General features: G+C 38.9%; 1 protein-coding gene across 1 annotated transcript in view; it reads right to left on the bottom strand.

Annotated features, from left to right (window-relative positions):
• The window catches only part of CSMD2 (CUB and Sushi multiple domains 2), a 611,879-nt gene that overhangs the window by 377,789 nt on the left and 214,922 nt on the right, over positions 1–19,168 (bottom strand). Inside the window, exon 5 of the mRNA XM_088153370.1 lies at positions 4,583–4,790. Within this exon, the coding sequence (XP_088009496.1) occupies positions 4,583–4,790 (208 nt within the window). The remainder of the gene's footprint in view (positions 1–4,582; positions 4,791–19,168) is intronic.

Raw genomic sequence — 19,168 nt, 5'->3', positions numbered from 1 at the left:
CATTCTGATGGCAAAAAAACCATAATAAATGCATCACGTTTTAATTTAGTGCTTAGCAGCAATGTCTCTACTTGGATCAGCGTTGGCATCCTTCTTTCTTCTTCAGATGGCATCAAACATAAAAATAGCCTTTCCTCACCCTGTTAATAGTCTGTTAACCTTCGGTAGGTGAAAGTCACCTACAGGTGACATAATAGGGAAACAAAGACTGGTTGGAAGAGAGTGTTTCCTGCTCTTCTAGGCCTTCAATACAAATGTAATATATTATTTGTATACCTACATTTGAACAACCGCTGTGAGCTTCATGTCTATATCAACATCTGTCATGCCTAAAACTGAAAATCCAAAGATCTGTGCGCTTTGGTGCTAGGTCAGACTTCCTTAACCTGACACATTTCAGATGGGTTGGGGCTGCAACTCTCAGAATTTCCATCCTTCTGAAGTGAACCTGGGGCACAGTCAGTTGGAGTTCCTGAATGCAGAGGTTTTCTAGGTTTTTGAACAATCCTGGCTCCTGCTATAGAAGGGCTATAAAGGTTTTGGAAAACTAGGATGATTTCTGTGTAATAACAGAACATAGCAGGGATACACAAAGCCTTCTAAAGAGGCGCTGCACAAAGCATGTTAGCATGAATGAAGCACCTCTTTTCAAAGTGTTATAACAGCTGTGTTCCTTGCAAGTCTCCTGTTGCTGCTTTGAAAGCTGTCTCCAGCTGTCTACATGTGTGCGAGCATAGCCACTTTACTTTCTAGCAGATGCAATGGAAATGTTGTATATTCAGGCACAGGCATGAAGAGATGGCCAGCACGGCATTTGAAACAGATGGGTAAGTCCCGGCCATTTCAAGAAGAGGTGCTTTGTTTGTTAACACATTTCCCAAAGCACTTCTTTTGAACATGTGGATAGCTTCAGTACACACTGGCCATGTTCATATAATATTTTTGGCCAGGTCAGGTACAAATCCATAAACTGCATTCATGCAGCAGGTAAAGTTGCTTCATTTCAATCTTGGTTAGACTTTTGTTGCTTAGTGTGATGTGCGAATTAAGTCCATTTGGCCAGTTTATGGTCCAAAGGTAATGTGCAAATCAGAAAATTCCTGAAGTTCAACTCTTCTGAAGTCCATTTCTTCTCAAAATAGCAATCTGTGAATTCAGCATGGGTAGTAAAAAACACAGTCTTCTGGGGATAAGCCACGTACAGAATACTACAAACCAGTTCCTGTTCTATCAGTTCTGGAATGTCTGGACTGATGAGGTCTAGGAGAAAAAGCAAACCTCCTGAGAAACATCCGAATGTTCTGTCCTTGGTTTTAGAAGCATCTAGTTCAGCTTCATCCTACTTCTATCCAGTTACTTTTGGCAAAATCACTTCCACAATCATTATATTTTATATAGAACACTATCAAACCATATTGAAAGAAGACATATAAACTCATGTTGGGTCAAAATCTGGCTTGCAATTGTTCAGAAATGTTCTCCTGCAACAGAGGCTTTTGCTGTTCTAGTTTATTCTCACCATGCTTTCTTTGGGGGGTGCTTTTGAGATTGCAGGTAGTCAACTCAACTTACAACCACAATTGGGACCATAACTTCTGTCACTAAGCAATACGGTTGTTAAGTGAGTGATTCCTGATTTTATGACCTTTTTTGCCATAGTTGTTAAGCAAATCACCACAGTCACTAAGCAAATCACATAGTTGTTAAGTGAATCTGGCTTCCCCCATTAACTTTGCTTGTCAGCAGCCCCCTGGGAAGGTCACAAATGGAGATCAGGTGACCCTGGGATGCTGCAACCATAGTAAATACATCCCAGTTGCCAAGCACCCAAATATTGGTCATGTGACCAAGCAGACTCTGCAATGGTCATAAGTGCAAGGACCAGTCGTAAATCACTCTTTTCAGTGCCGTCATAACTTCAAAAAGTTGTTAAATGAATGGTCATAAGTCGAGGACTACCTGTACTTCATTGTTGTACATCTTTCTATGACTATCTTTCCATGACTCTGAAAGCATCTAACATCTTTCCTTGGTTTTAATGAATTGTGGGAATCCAAGGAGGCTGCAGAGTGCTGGAGTGATGATTGTACTCTATAAAAGAGGGAATTCATTCACACTGCTTGACCACCTGGTAACTAGGCAAATTTGGTTCTCCAAGTGCCATCCATTAGAAATTCACTGAAATTCTCTTTGGAAAGAAATTCCAAAAGCAATACCTATTCATTAAAATTCTACTGAGCACAGAAAGAAAAATGTAGGTAATATTTTCAAAGTGGAACTAACGCACACATTGCCAAGAGAATAGAAACAAACCAGCCAAGAATTAGCATTTAAGCAGCATTATTAGTTTCACTCTCCTTTGGAAGGGTGGGTGAGCTGAGGATACCTATACCCCAAATGTGAAGGATGGTTTTTCACCACTGAGAATGTTTTGTCACAAAAAAGCAACGAAACTGTAATTACAGAAAGAGATTGATTTATGCTACTCTAAGCAGATGGAGCCTGGGTTATTTTAAGAATCTTGCATGAATGATTCTGTGCATTTTTGATTCTGGACATCTCTCAGTTACAGTGAGTTGTAACACAGCAAGCAGAGAGAGAGAGAGAGAGAGAATGAGGAAAAGGCGACCAAGTGCTAACCACACTGCCTAACTTCGAAGGTAGCTTCATATTTGATGATCTTGCACTCCACCTTTGATGGAACTTCCTACACTGGAATGACCCTAAATCAAGGGCTTGATAAAGACTGTGGGAAAGGCCCAGCCAAAATAATTCATTAAAAGGATGACATAATTGTTCTCACTGCCCATTTTACTTCTTCTCTCTTTACATTACATTACTTTACATTAAACCATAAGATGATTTGAGAGCGAGGGGATTTTGCTTCATTATTGTGTGAACTAAGCCACTCTTCTTTGCAAGTATGATACGTAGTTTAATGTGATCCCAGACAATTATGGTTTATTCAACACACTGGAGTTAAATGTTATATATTAAGCAGCAAGGTATGGTTTCTAATGTTTACGCCAAAAGATACTGCAAATTGGTTGGAGTATAAAGAAGGCGGAAGTCAGAAATCAAATATTTACCTATGTTTGATAGGGGTGTTTTTCTTTTCTTTCTTTTTTCTTTTTCTTTTTTTAAAATTTATAAATAATAATATAGTGGAGATTTTGGCATTGAGCTCAACAATTTGTACTTCTTTATATCATGAAAACAACTCCATGTGCTCTGCTTGGAATCTTTTAATGCTCAATATAAGATTAGTAATTGTATAACTTCAGTAATTGTATAACTTTTTCGTGAGATGGGCGGTATCTAAATTTGAAATATAAATAAATAAATAAAGTAAAATTAGCTGTCCATTGATAGATTTTTTAAAAATACATCTCTGATTTAAATAAAAAATCAAAAAATTAGAAAAAAATACCCAACCAATCAACCAAACAAAAACCAAACTGGAGTTAAGAAAGCCAGAACTTAATGTGGAACCAAGATGACTTCATTACAGACCCTCCTGTTCCGTTTTACCTTACTTCCCTGAAACAGGGATTACAATTGTCTACTATGAGTTTTCCTTCAAATGTTCATTTCCATTACTTGAATGTAGCACTGATGGCCCTTCAACTAACACCGTTAAGACAGAATGGAGGCAAAGGGCCACCGTGGGAATAATAGTAATAGTAATAATAATAATTTGTTAAATTTATATGCCACCTGACTCCCAGTGACTCTGGGCAGTTATGCAATGATCAAGAGAGTTGATTTGCTCAATGGCACTGGAGCTCCCACCAGCTCCAACAATTTCACTACAGCTCTCATAAAAGTTTAGAAATTAATGTTATGATAAACACAGTTACCATGCCAACCCCCAAAGTTACAGGTTTTTATATTCATGACAATCATTTTATTTAGCCCAATGCTAACTGTGAAATTGTTGACATGGACACGCCTGAAGGAGGCAAGTTTAATCATCTGAAAAGAAACATGGAGCGATTTCTATTACTGTACATGTTAAAAGATCTTAATAGTGGTTATCAAATGCTACTTCTTTGAACTCTTCCCATTTATATGCCAAACTTTAATGTACCACAGATGGATTTAATTTTAGTTAAAATCATATGTACCTGGATGTAGTTATATTCTTTTTAAACTACAATCAATTCAACTGATACAGCATGGTTGATCCTTAGCTTTAAGCCATTCTTATTCTGAGGTGGGGTCAGCAACTTTTTCAGGCATTAGCCCCTTCTTTCCAAATCATCCACCATCTTGCAAGATTTCAAAAGTTTAGTGCCTTCATTATAGGATCTTTCAAGGTCATCTATCTATCTATCTATCTATCTATCTATCTATCTATCTATCTATCTATCTCTCATAGAGCTGGTGTAGAGACAATCCTCATTCTGGCATGAAGAGCAGCATTTTCACTGAATGTTAATGACATGTTTTAAGACATCACCATTCCCCATTGTTCCTTATTTAGGCAGCTCAGGTCAGCTGCAAGCCAACACTTGCGAGATATACTACCAAAGGACACAGATGATCCATACTGAGTTAAGGAAGCAAAACAGCTGCTTACCATAAGGAGGATCCCTCCGTTCCAGTGACCTCTAAAAAGTCATATTCATCCTCCAATTGGAAATCCAAGAAGACCAGAGCGATGGTGTCTCCAGGCTCTGCTAGAATCGTCCATGTGCAATCAGCATTGTTGTTGTACTCCAAAGGATAATGGGGAGTTGAAATGATTCCACTCTGCCCCCGAAGTGTCCCACCACATGCATCATCAGCTGAAAACCAAAACAAGAAAGGATAACTCAGCCAAAATAGCAAATGTCAAACTGAACTCAAGACTTTTGACAGCATTCTCCCCACCCCAACTTGGTCAACATACAGCAAGTTTTCAAGGCCTTTCTGTCAAATCCATCATGGGAGTTAGGGTACCAGAGCAATCTAAGACGGGAAACATAAGACAGAGCCCATTTGTTCCTGAATCAAATAAGAAAACCTGTCCTAGGTCACATATAACACTCTGGGCTGAGTGTACATGATGGTCTTCCTTGCTGGAGATTTATATGGGTGATGGTATGATGCTAAGCTGGCATGAGTCAAAATTCCTGTGAGAGATTGTGGGAAAGCTGGAGGTGAGTCAGCTGAATGTTAGAAAAGAAAACTCAGTTCAGGTGCTGAGAGAACTGGGAAAAAGGCACTTCCAAGACACTGCCTAAAACTGAAGCAGGGAAATTCCTATTCTAGTTTCCAAGATTCTGTATTTATCCCAGCCTAGCCTGAAAGAGATCTTAATGAGCTTTGCATTGTTCTTTATGATCAAGGTATCTCCCCTGCCAGGTAAATAACATTTGCATTGTTTTTGCTTCCTTGGGCTTGCCAGCTATGTGGGGGCGACAGACCTTTCTCCCCTCCAAACTCCATGCTCTGGGAGATGTTTGGCTGAGGATCAGGATGCAACTATATTTGAATCTCTTCTATTGGTATGTTTGAATTGCAACTTATTCCATTGCGATTTTATTTGTACTGTAAACCACTATGAGTCAGTTCCATTTGGTGGTACATGAATATAATAGATAAATAAGTTGAACAATACAGACACTATGAAACGGAACACAATATTGGGGGCAACTGGGAGGGGCTGTGCAATTCTAAGAGCTGTGGGACAGTTGCATGTAACTGTTCTCATTGCTTCATTCAATTCAAATTTTTCTTTTCCTGTTTATTTTCAAATTTGTCCCCTTTTCTGTTCCAGGGAACAACTGTCTGGGCAATGAGGGGTACCATACTTAGCCCCCCCCCAAGAAAAGGTGACCCACAATTCTTGACTGGCCTGCCTCTGAACACACTCAAATTTAGCTGGTTTCTTTCAACTCATAAAATTTTGGCCCAGCCCTAACCTGAACACACCGAATATGAATTTGGTCATGCTACATTTGCTTGATAAAAAATTTCAGATGAAAATTTTAAAGAAGCAAACTTTAGAAAGCCTCTCTATATAGACTTTTTTTTTTTTTTTTTAGGGCTCCCTTGAGAAAGGAATAACTTCCAGCTGAAATTGACCATATATACACATTTCTGGGTACTGATTTCAGACTGAACAAGCACAGCTCTTTCCTCAATTTTAGTAATTAACAGAGCCCTGAAAAGCAAGTTATGTATATATTTTTGCTTTATGTTTCTTCAAGACTGAATGAATTGGATCTAGCTGATTTTCTCAGAGAAGGTCAGGGGAATTCACATTTAGCTGACACTACAGAAGGTTAACATCCACCCAGTGAATTTTTATTTAATAAGCCAAGTTGCATAAAAATATTTTGTTTGCATGATCTGTATTCCAGCAACCTGTTCTTCCTTTCCTTTCCTTTCCTTTCCTTTCCTTTCCTTTCCTTTCCTTTCCTTTCCTTTCCTTTCCTTTCCTTTCCTTTCCTTTCTTTTCCTTTCCTTTCCTTTCCTTTCCTTTCCTTTCCTTTCCTTTCCTTTCCTTTCCTTTCCTTTCCTTTCCTTTCCTTTCCTTTCCTTTCCTTTCCTTTCCTTTCTTTCCTTTCCTTTCCTTTCCTTTCCTTTCCTTTCCTTTCCCCTTCCAGTTTGCTGTTATGATCCAGGAGGAACTAAATAGATCAACTCATCTCAAACATGTTTTAAATTTTATAAAACCCTGAGTTTTGGTTTTGCACAACAATGACTCCTAAAGCAATTAACCCATAGAGGGAGGCTTAAATAGATGGAAACCAATATTTATGCACCCCCTCTTCCCAGCCAACTCTTAATTTCATATATATATATATATATATATATATATATATATATATATATATATATATGAAAATATATATATTAGCCACCCAACTCCAGTGAACTCTGGACAAAGTGGGAAGAAGCAGATTCTTATATACAACCATTTTCACTTTTTTCCAACTTTCCTCGCAACACACTACATTCTGCCTACTCCCTTTCTACTAGCATTTGTACATCTTAAAATTTCTCCATTCACTTATGTAAATTAAGTAAACATTTTACCAACATACCCCAGTTCCTTGTCTTGTTCTTTTCAACCTTTATGCATACTTTGCAATCAGTCACTCCATTTTCCCTGTCAAACACAACCACCTTGATCTCAGACACTTTAATTTTCAGATCCACGCTCCCTGTTGCATAATACATCTATCTAACATTTGCTGCAAATTATTCAAATTCAGATTCTCAGCCAACAAGGCACCCTCTGCATACAAAAATATGTGTTAAGTTCACATTCTCAACATATCTTTTTATCTCCATAAACATTCCTTATATACATCCAACAACCAAGAGGTCATCACTCATCCTTACCTTACATCTTGCTCAGTGCTGAACCAATTACCTCCATCATATAACATTCTGAATGCATCCAGCAAGGCATTCATATTCACACAAAGCAATGTCTAAATCAAGCCTATTAACTTTGTCACACTTTCTTTAAATCAACATAAAATAATCTTTCTCACATTGATACATTTCTTAATGACCTGCTGAAGAATAAAAGTCTAACAGGTTGGGCACACCTGTTGCCCAACACTTCCAAACTGGGCTAATGTCACCTTATCTATCCTTCTCATCAGAATTCAACCCTTCCTTCCTTCCTTCCTTCCTTCCTTCCTTCCTTCCTTCCTTCCTTCCTTCCTTCCTTCCTTCCTTCCTTCCTTCCTTCTGCCTGCTTTCTTATCCCCAAGGTTTTCACCTCATTATTCCACAAAACAACCTTTTTCATACTTTGCATTAGTATAACTCCACATATTTCTGTGACATTCTGTAATGTAATTCTTTGCACACATTTCTGCAACAATCTGCAACATAATTCTTTGTACTCTGCTCCAAGTAGTTTTCCCATTCTCTTTCCTTATATCCACTGTCCATTTGCTCTCTGAGAGATTAATCTAGCTCTCAATTCTTTTTCCATAAAGGAATACTATTTCTGTTCCTGTAGTCACTCTTCTTTTATTCTAGTTCCTTTCCCTTCCTTTCTTTTCTTCTCTGTCCACTTCTTTTTCCAAGATCCACTCTTGACACCATCCAACAATGGTCTACCTTACATTCAAAACTTCTCATTGCCCTTTGATCCTTCACTCATTTTCTACATTTTTAATCATAATCAAATCAAAGTCATTCCTTTGCCATGAATAGGATGAATATAGTTGTGCCTAAACCATGTACTTTAAATTAATGGATTTTTTTTCCAAGGGGATACTCACTAGTCACCACTTTCATTTATTCTTGAGTCTCCATGTGGCATAATTACTTTTTCTGAACTCTCCCTCTCTCATCTCCATCCATCCATTCAAGTCGCTTAGCTCATTCGTTTCCCCAGTTCGTATTCATTCAGAATATTGCCCATCCCCACCCCCTAACAAATAACATCTGATTCTTCCATTATCACCATTTATCGGAATGCAACATGCCACCATAACAACCTATGGATTTGTATTTCCATATACAGTATACCCACAACTACTGAGATACACCTCTTTATATTTTCAGACATACTTTTTAGCTCTGTCGTTCAGAATTAAACCTATCCCTTCACTTCTTTGCTTCCACTGATCAGCTTCATTCCATAAGATTAGACCTGGACCACCTTCGTTTGGATCTCTTACACTCTTCCTCCTTTGCTTAGTTTCTCAGACATGCAAGATACCTAACATTCATTTCATTTCTTAATTCATACTCTTTACTCTTTACTAAAGGGGGGGGGAAGGGTTACGGTTAGGGTTAGGGTTAGAAACCTGTGATCCTTCAGATATTGTTGAACTGACAGATCTAGCATTTCTAAGTATTAGGACTTGTAGGAAATTTTAATTCAGCAATGTCTGAAGAGACAAGTTTTTTTATTATAGTATGGATTAAATCATCACCAAGGAAAAATAAGAAATCATGAAAAAATAGAAAGAATGTCTTGGTGAATCAATTTGGTAGATACGCAAATTAAAAGAATATCTTCATAAATCTAAAAGCATCCCAATAGCTTCTGAAAAGTGTTATTTTTATGCAATATGCAAAAAAAGAAAAAGAAAGAAGAAGAAAAAAATGTAGATGACCGCATCTATTATGTAGAAAAAGAAAACAGAAATGGAAACAAATTTTATCCTTTTATTCATGAAATGTTATTCAATGTTTATTAACATTTGGGTCAGTTAACTATAGGGGGAAAAAGAGGCATATTAATCAACCATGGGTCCCATGTGCTAAGGAGCTTCATCTGGTGGGATCCAGGAGGACAGCCTTTTCTGCTGTGGCAGCCACCATTTGGAACATCATTCCCCCCAAGGTGAAAGTCACCTTATTCACTTTCTGGAAGGCCCTTAAATCCTGGTTTTATCATCTGGCTTGGGGATCCCATGGAAGTATAGAGACTGAGACATGATCATACTGTTCATAAGTTTTGAAAAGTGCTCTCCTGTGTTTTTTGTTCCGTTTATAGCTTTTAAAAACTGTTTTTAATGGTTTTCTTTTTAACTGTTTGGATTGTTTGGATTTGGGATTTTAACTGTGTGTGTCACACAGAGTCACATATGTGAGACAGCTGGCTATATAAGTTTAATAAGTAAATAAATAAAATAACGTAGTGCAAATTTTTAAGTAGTCCTCCAAATGAAACACTCAGCCGTAGAATACCTTGTTCAAATTTAGAATAAAAGGTGAGTTCTTCAGAACATTGTGTAGTTTACACAGATATATTTTATAGTTTACGTATAATTTATGGAAAGTGGGTGTCCTTTCAGCTTTATGGTATCAATCTTTTTGCAACTCTTTTGCATCCAATACCCATTTCCACCATCTCCCTATTAGTTCTGAACTGCTACAATCTAATTCAAAAGAACGTAGCATCCATAAAAACCAGTAAATTATCCACAACAAAATGGAAATAACTTCTGTGTAAAAGGGAGAGTTGATGACACAAGGTTGCATTTCGAACGGTGCATCTTCAACAATTAGCTGAACTCACCAATATCTTCCTTTAAAAAATGCATGTATTTCCATTCCATCATTCATTCTGGGGAATGAAATTTAATTTTAAATCAATAAATTAAAGAAATATAACATACTAATGGCAAAATAGTTCCTCATTTTACTGTATCAAAGCACTCTACTGTACTGTTGATCAAATTAATTCCTCCAGGATTCTCTGAACAGTACAATTTTCTTGTTTGGAATGCTATGCTCTGCCCCTTCCTTACCAAATATAATGCACAATTTCAGAGCTGATATACCGTTCGATAGAAAAACAGGATATTAATTGAACAAATAAAACAAAATATTCTTATCAGAGTTCCTCTTACTCATTTTTTCAAGTATCCTTGTTTACTTTTCAAAGGCATCCTTAGCCTAATTGGGAAGAACTACTATTAAATCTGAGCTGGTGAGAAAGTGGCAATCAATTAACTGGAGTAAATTGAAAGTAAACTTTAAATATTTCCTCCCTGAAATCCACAGGGTCTGCAGAAAGGTCAAAGGTATAGCCCAGAATCAGCAACCAAAGGATTAATTAAAACCGGAAGGAATTAACATAAGCTATCCATTCTAGTACATACCTACTTTGAAGAAAATTGTACAAAATTCAGTAAAGATGTCTGTCAGGGCAACTCGCAAGGCTTCAGTTTTAATGTTTCAACTTTAGCTCATTAAAGGCAGAGCAGTAAGAATTTCCATTTTGGATTTGCTCTTAAATAGTTGCTTTCCAGCTTGTTTCCTATAAAACTAGACCTTCTTCCTATAAAACTTGCTTCCTATAAAACTGTCCATTACTGGACAGAGTTTATGCAGTCAACCAGAAAGCTCTCCCATTGCCAATACGATTGTGTTCACATATTATTTAATTATAGTTTACTGAACAAACCACAATTGTCTGGGTTTGACCAACATGCTGAAGTAAACTGACTGCATAATGGCTTAGTGCAAAATAAGAACCACCACAGCGAGTGATGACAAGATACTGTTGGTTCATACTCTAGAAAAAACACCCTACATATAATTGGTTTTCTTCATATATATTCTAGGATCTGAGATTAATTCTCTTACTTGGGCTACTTGTTTCTGAAATGGGATTGTATAGGTCATCCACAAACTGCATCATCAAGGGAAGGGGTAACAAAAGGATAAGTTTGTCAAGATCGAACTAGGACTTGGTAAACTTCCTACTGGCAGACAGTCACTTTGTGCTCAGCTATTTGGCCTCAAACTATACATGACAGGAACAGTTTCTTAGGGTGACCTGGCTACAAAGGGACTTGGATAGTAGCAGATTGGGTGAGCTGCTCAGTGCTTCGTTAAAATTACACTTGACACTGTTGAGTGTCCCTCCTGGCTGCAAACACAACTCTCTGAAATACAACTGAAGAGGTTGCAGGCTGAGATAAGTAGAGAGACAGACAGATATGGAGTCTGTGTATGTGAGTATAATGGGAAACGTACATCAATCTAACTATTTCTCCAGATATTCCAGTAGTGTCTACTCTGCCTGGGGAATGTTGGGATTTGAAGTCCACCCATCTTAAAGTTGCCAAAGTTAAGAAACACTGGTATAGATAGTTAGCTGGCATACACAGTAGCTAATTAAACACCTGTGACTAAAAAGGGAAAAGAAAAAGCAATTGCCTGATTACTTTCTCAGAATGCAATTTTTGTGTGTATTTGTGTTTGAAAAATACTTGAGTGTGAATGCATGCACATATAAATACCATTTTTCAATATAATGTTTGTCTGCTTCCCACATATGATTTTAATAAACAGAAAATATAGTCTATTGAGTACCAATATATGTGGAGTCCTTGGGGTTCTCTGAGCTTGGTTCTTTTCTTGCAAACATTTCATTACCCGGCTAAGAAAAGAACCAAGCTCAGAGAACCCCAAGGACTCCACAGTTCAACCCTGAGCTACACATATTCACCTCCATTGGTACCAATATATATTTTGTGGGGGAATATATTATTGGAAGTTCAATAACATATCCCCTCAGAGATTTGTAGGGCTCCTACTCTGCCCTTGTTCAACAGCCCTTAAAAAACATGGCTTTTCCCTCTTAGGGTGGGTGGTAGGGCTTTTATGGGAATATGTATGTTAGATTGTATTATTGGAATATTTTTCTTATAGATAGTAATGCTGGTTCCTGTTATAATAAACAAATGAATATATCATGTAGCAAAATCTATATAAAGGAAGACATATATCTTATGTATAGAAAAACACAGGTATAGGAAACATAAAATGCCCATTGTTTTAGCTCTAGATAAGAGACATCTGCTTAATCATAAGTAAGGAAGTTCGCCGTAATTTTACGATAAGGAAACATCTGTTTTAACAGAATGTGAAAGGAAGATGTTCATGCTAGGAAGAAAATGATCATGCTGATAGAGCAGAAACTATTGTAATAAAGTGACACATTTCATTCTATTGATAATGAATGGCTAAATTTTTAATCTAAAAGACCTATAAAAAGGATGGAAAAGCAATTCCCTTTTGCAACCACCCATCCAAAGACAACTTTGGGTGAATAAACATTCTTTAACCTCCACTGATCGTTTGGTTTGCTTTATTCCCAGCTTGGGAAATGAACCAAAAAAGAAAGAAAGGAGTTAATCTTCTGACGGTATGTTTTCTTGCTCTGCCTGGATGTCATTTTCCTTTCTTCTTCATTATGTTCTTTTGATACTGTATTTAGCAATGCCCAAAGTTGCTATGGAGTCAGGAGCCTTATAGATCTGATGAATTTATAAATAAAGCAAATTTGATGTGATTTTTTTTTTTACAGTTACATCAATATTCTATTCAATGTAGTTTTTCCAATGAAGACAAATAACATGTCCTTTAGCACAACACCACACACAAAAAAAGAACTTTGATGACTTCTTGCCCTATTTTCCAATGCGTGCAAGCAGCCAATTAAAGGACTGAAAGCTTTGGAAAAATGTGCATGCTTCAGTTTTGAAAACGAGAAATTATCTTGACTCAAAACGCAATTCAGGAGAAGTGGAAAGCAGCTGCTGACTTCCAGATGGTAACGACAGCCACATGGGGATTCCAGAAGACTTCCTACCAGAGGCCCAAAGCAAATCAAAGGCAGACTTGAAATCCAGGACACACCCTAGAGAGTTCCTGTAGTGTTTAGACTAACAATACACACAATCAAATTCAAGTACTGCTTCAAGGACAGACAGCTGGGTCTCATAGATGGCTGTATTTCATTGGGGTGGCTAGTCCAATCTTTGTGGAGAGGTATTTTCTGTACATGTATGCCTATTTTCTGGAGAGGAACCCTTGGTCTCCAAAGTATGGCAATAAAACCATCTCCTGATATGGAGATGCTGTGGATTTATGGGGAATCTTGGAAGGGGTATGGATACTTATGATTTTAATTTACCCCCCCCCCCCAAAAAAAAGGCAGAGCGATCAAGGCTACATTGCAAAAATGATAAAGGCAGATATTGAACAATCGAAGCGCAAGTTACTTCATGCAACTTCTAGTGTTAAATATATACAGGATAGGCAAAAGCATAAATGAACTATAGATGGCATAAAATATTCCCATTTCTTATAATGTTAAGCAGTCCTGGATATTTATTCCTTATTCATCCATCCATTCAGTCCTTCGTATTCATCTCACTATGCTTTTGAGCACTGTTCCAAAGAGAGGATAAGGCAAGACAGCTGAATTTCTGCATGAATGGTCCCAAAAGGACTGCAGGTGCAGTCTTCTCTGTGGTCTCCTCTTAAAACCTTTCTGGAATTTTAGAATCCTAAGAGTCGAAAAGGACTTCTCAACTTCTCCTTTTTTCCGCACATATTGTTCATCCTGTCTTTTTTCCTTTCTTTTTTATTTCTAGCCGACTCCCTTTCTCCACAAATTGCTAAACTCCTATCATCAAACGCCTGGGAATATTACCTTTGTTTCAGTAGACCCTGCACAGCATTTCCATTGCTTTCAAAGCCTGATCTTGTTGTCTTATTGAGAATACTGCTTGTCTTGGTTATATCGTTTTTTCACACCTTCTGTTAACAGCAATCCCAGCATTACATTTGCAAAAGATGTTGTTATTGGACTGCCATTGGCAAGAGGGCAGGCGTTATGAGGAGCTCTGTGTTGAGTGCTCCATATATATGTCAAGCCCCAACAAGGCTGCTGTGTCAACAATCGTTGCCATTGTTTAGGCATTGGTTCTTGTGTTCCATCTGTATCACAACTGTGGACTCAGACTAGCTTCTGTTTTTCAGTCCCGTGGGTTTATGTATTCTCTCCAATTTTCTCAGCCTTGGTCACTTTAAAAATGTCCACTCATTCTCCATTCACACACTACAATGTCTCATTCAAATCAATGCTTTTGACTGTTGTTATCAGAGACATACAGTAAACCAATAAGACAATACAAAGGATCATAGATATTCTTACTTCATAGACCAAAACACCAAATCTCCTGTGGAATTCCCTTAACCAGTTTGTCACTTCATAGTCCATGGGTCTTCCCCAAAGAAGGGGTCTCTGATCTCCATGTTGATGATGCCAGCAAGAAAGAATATCCAGAAGATGTTGGGCCAAAATGTGTCTTGCAATCTCTTAGAAAATTAACTCCAAGATAGATAGAGGCTTTTTTCCTCCATTATCCAAAGCTGTTTGAAATTTCTTCTCAATTCCTCTTGCTGATGTCTCCTATTGTTGGAAGCAGGGGAGGGAGCAACTGCTAGTGGGGTTTTCTCTTAACCCATTTTTCCATAATTCTTCATAAGCACCCCTGACTATCTATCCTGCCAAATTATAAGTATGCCAGAGAAGGAATTCATTCATGGTACCCTCCACTGGTATATCTATACTGAGTATACTGCCTAGGAGATGTGGATGTTGCTACCATCCACTGGCCTGGTGGGCAGTGCCATGTTCTCCCAGCAATCTTCATGTCTGCTTATAGGGATGGACTTACCCAGCATGGCTCCCCTAGAAGCCCTACCTGTGATCTTCCCCTGACAGTAGACTAGGGATACCACATCTTGGCTGCAAAAATCTGGATAATAACTAGAGTTATTGAGAGTTTTTGGGATCTCTTTGCTGGCACCTAATGGCTTTCTGCAGCTAAGATATAGTAGCTGTCAGGCTTCACACCCAGACTTGGCTGTAAATCTCAGGTCTTCAGACATGTAATCCTTAATTCAGCTCTTGGCTAGACATGGCAGAAAACTCCCAGACACAACTCAGCCAAATTAGAATTACAAACAAGAATGAACCTTCAAACACAACAGCTGATTGCCCAGTGCAAGGCAAAGAAATCAGGCACAAAGATCTACAAACATATGTGCATTCTTTAGATCAGTGTGTCTCAGTCTTGGCATCCTGAAGATGTGTGGACTTCAATTCCCAGAATTCCCCAGCCAGAATTCTGGGAGTTGACGTCCACACATCTTTAAGTTGCCAAGGCTGAGAAACATTGCTTTAGAGTGTAAACTCACAGCTTCTTCCTCCACTCCTCCCAAATTAGCAGATAGTTTTCGTGTTGTCTGGCGGCTTTCGGAGACAGATACAATATATTTACATAATGGTTCTCTCTAGTCTTCTAACTGCTGCCCTTACACAAGCCCTTGCACCAGTGCTACTATAGCCATGGGAGGGAAGTCTGGTGCATTGCATGCTCGGACAGTCCTATAGTAGGGACTCTACTCAAGATGCCACTTGTAAGGCCTCTACATAACAGGTCGGCTTTCTTCATTTTTTAAATACTTTTTATTGGTTTTTAATTCATAACAAAGAAAAAAGAAAGAAAAACAAAACACAGTAATAATAAAACATTATCAAGAAGAAGAAGAAAAACATTAAAAAGTGCTATTGCAAAAAAGTGACAAAAATGCAACAAAGGAAACAAAAACTTAGCATAGTATATCATTATAACAGTAAATATTTACAAATCTATCTATCTATCTATCTATCTATCTATCTGTCTGTCTGTCTGTCTGTCTTTATCTAATGCAAATATTCAGATGGGTATATATTTCTAATCCATTTATATCATTTTTTTAACCTACTGTATTTTGTTTAAATGAGTGCCATGTTTCATAATGCTTGTCCACACGAAGTCTACGTCTATAGGCAATCTGTTCATAAGTAGCAAGTGCAATCTGAATTACTGAATGAACCACAGTTTCCTGGGATTGCACAAGGCACTGCCATAAACCATGGTTATGGAATACAAGTGAAGAGCTCCCCATACGTGATGGCCCTCAAGGTTCTGAGTTTTAAATAAGCCTTACTTTTTTTTTTAGGAGTTGGGTTTTAAAAAAGGTCAAAATGGAGGAGAGCCAGCGATATCCAATCCAAAATAATAACCTTCAGTAGTAACAGTGAGAACCCAACATTTATAAAAGCAGAAGCTGACAGCTGAAAGAGAAAGCACCCAAACGTTGTCAGGAGAATGTTGAAAAAGAGCAGATAATCATTATGGTGTTCAGGAGCAAAAGGAAGCACCACATTTAGAGGATTTATGCTGATCTCTCAAGATATTGCAACAGATCAAAAGGATCCCCTAAGTCACAAGGTGCCACTGAAGGAAAATGCTGCTCCTGACTGAAACAGAGCATGTATCTCGTCCAGGCGCATGGCCAAGAGAGCAAGCTGACAGCCATTCTAATGCCAGCTTGGCCTCACAGGTATTTCCCACAGGCCAAACTCACTTTTGGTGAACCTGAATGATGATAAAAGCATTGCATTGTTTTCTATAGATTTTGTCCGCTGCTGATCCATTTCCAAAGGACAGCGATAAGGGTAGCTTATCGTATTGAGACTGTGAGTTCTAGTCCCACATTAGGCACAAAAGCCAGCTGGGTGACTTTGAGCTCTCTCAGCCCAGCTCACCTCAGAGGGTTTCTGTGGTGGGTAAATTAGAAAGAGGAAGGAGTATTAGGTATGTTCGCCACCTTGAGTTATTTATAAAAATAGTAAAAGAGGAATAAAAAATCTAAAAAAAAATAAAATGATACAGCCACAATCAAAGTTGAGATGCATGTTGAACAAGAACACCTCTGCTGTCCTACAGTCAGAAAAAAATTGATTGGCAGGCATCTTCATTTTTTAAAACCAGATTAAGAAGCACGAAAGAAAACGGTGTGAGTGGTTTTTTACAGCCCTAGTCCCATGGCCTGCCTGAACATTGCCAACAATTATGTTGCTGGGCCCAAGTCACTGACTCAGCTGGGTCCTGCAGGATGGCTCTGAGGTCATACCGCACTAACATGTAACACGGATGCTCTGGTCAGCACCCGATACAGCCCCAACAGAAGAACAGAAAGGAGACAGTAGGACCACCTGATTCCTATGTGCCACTGCCTGTCTGGAACAGTGTTCTCAACCTTGGCAACTTTCAGATGTGTGAACTTCAACTCCTCGAATTCCCCAGCCAGCAAGGCTGGCTGGGGAATTCTGGGAATTTATTTATTTACTTTATTTATAAATCAAATTATATCACTGCCCAACTCCCCCACAAGGAAGGACTCTGGGCAGTTCACAACCAAACAGTTTAAAACCAATAAAAACATAAAAAATACAGCATAAAATAAAATGATTAAATATGATAAAATCCAAGCGATGGTGGTATTGTTGCAGCCTGGGACCAGATAATATTGGTGAGGTAGGACTAGGGAACCAGCCATCCCCAAAACTGACCATTCCCATCCCCACCCCATGCATAATAACAAAACCAGGTCTTCATTTTTTTTCTGAAGTCTAAGAGGGAGGGGGGCAACCTCACTTCTGCGGGAAGGATGTTCCACGGGGTAGGAGCCGCTGCAGAGAAGGCTCGCCTCCTGGACCCCATCAGATGAAATTCTCTTGCAGACGGGGTCCGTAGCATGCCCTCTCTGCATGACCGGGTGGGACGGGTTGATGTAATGGGGATGAGATGGTCGTTCAGGTACCCTGGCCCCATGCCATGTAGGGGTTTAAAGGTGATAACCAACACCTTGAATTGGACCCGGAAGCAAACTGGCATCCAATGCAGCTCATGGAGAAAAGGTGTTATATGTGCTGATCTTGATGCACCTAAAATCATCCGTGCAGCCACATTCTGGACCAGTTGAAGCTTCCGGATACTCTTCAAGGGTAGCCCCATGTAGAGCGCATTACAATAGTCTATATGGGAGATGACCAGGGCATGAGTGACTGTTCAAAGGGCCTCTGAGTCCAAGAAAGGGCGTAACTGGCAGACAACACGAAGTTGCGCAAAGGCCCTCCTGGCCACGACTGCCACCTGCTGTTTGAGCAGGAGTCGTGAGTCCAAGAGGACCCCCAAGTTATGCCCCGGGTCTGTCTGGGGCAGTAGTACCCCATCCAGCACCAAAGATGGCAAATTCCTAGGGACAGAGGGGCCATTAACCCACAGCCACTCCGTCTTGCCAGGGTTCAGATGAACCCTGAAGCTGAGTTGAAGTCCACACATCTGAAAGTTGCCAGGGTTGGGAAACACTGGTCTGGAAAGTAAGCTACTGCTACAGCTGTTATAATTTTTAATGATTTGATTTGGCTTTCTGACTTAATGCGTTGTTTCTTATGACTGCATTCTGTGCATGTTCTTAGGCTCAGCTCGCATGGTATGAAGGACCCATCTTTATTTCCATTACAAAGGAAGTTAGTTTGTGTAATGAAAGACACAACACTTGCATACTCTCATCACTAAATAAATGCAACAAGAACCACACTTCACCCTGAAGAATTTTGCCCAGTTTCCCCCTCCCCTTTGAAAAATACTGTAAATGCAAATTGGCTTTTTCTCAAAACAGCCTGTCTCGCTGCTTCCTTAAGTACTAGTAGCAGGCAACAATTTTAGAATGCAGAGGAAGAGACCCCCTATACGACAATAAATAAATAAATAATTCTAAAAAGCACTTGTCAGTAAAGCTGACAACATTTACCATCCCGAAAAAAAACACTGGATCCTCTGCTTGCCACAAGGTTATCTTCCTTGTACAAGCTGCTTCTATTAACACAAAGCTATTAGAGCAAATAAAGGAGGAGGATCAAGTGAAGAGAAACACAGGCAGGAAGATAAAGGCAAACCAAGAATTAATTTGGGTTTCGTTGTAGTGGTCTGTCACTTCTGCATGTTTGAGTGCCAACAAGGCGCTGTGCTATTTATTGAGAAGTGCCAGCAAAACCTGT

The sequence above is a fragment of the Python bivittatus genome, unplaced genomic scaffold, assembly GCF_059951505.1.
Source record: "Python bivittatus isolate LINGU-HERP-01145 unplaced genomic scaffold, Pbiv_v1 ctg000040_np1212, whole genome shotgun sequence".
NCBI lineage: Eukaryota > Metazoa > Chordata > Lepidosauria > Squamata > Pythonidae > Python > Python bivittatus.
Note: the sequence above shows the minus strand (reverse complement) of the source record. Positions and strands in the feature narration are given on the sequence as shown.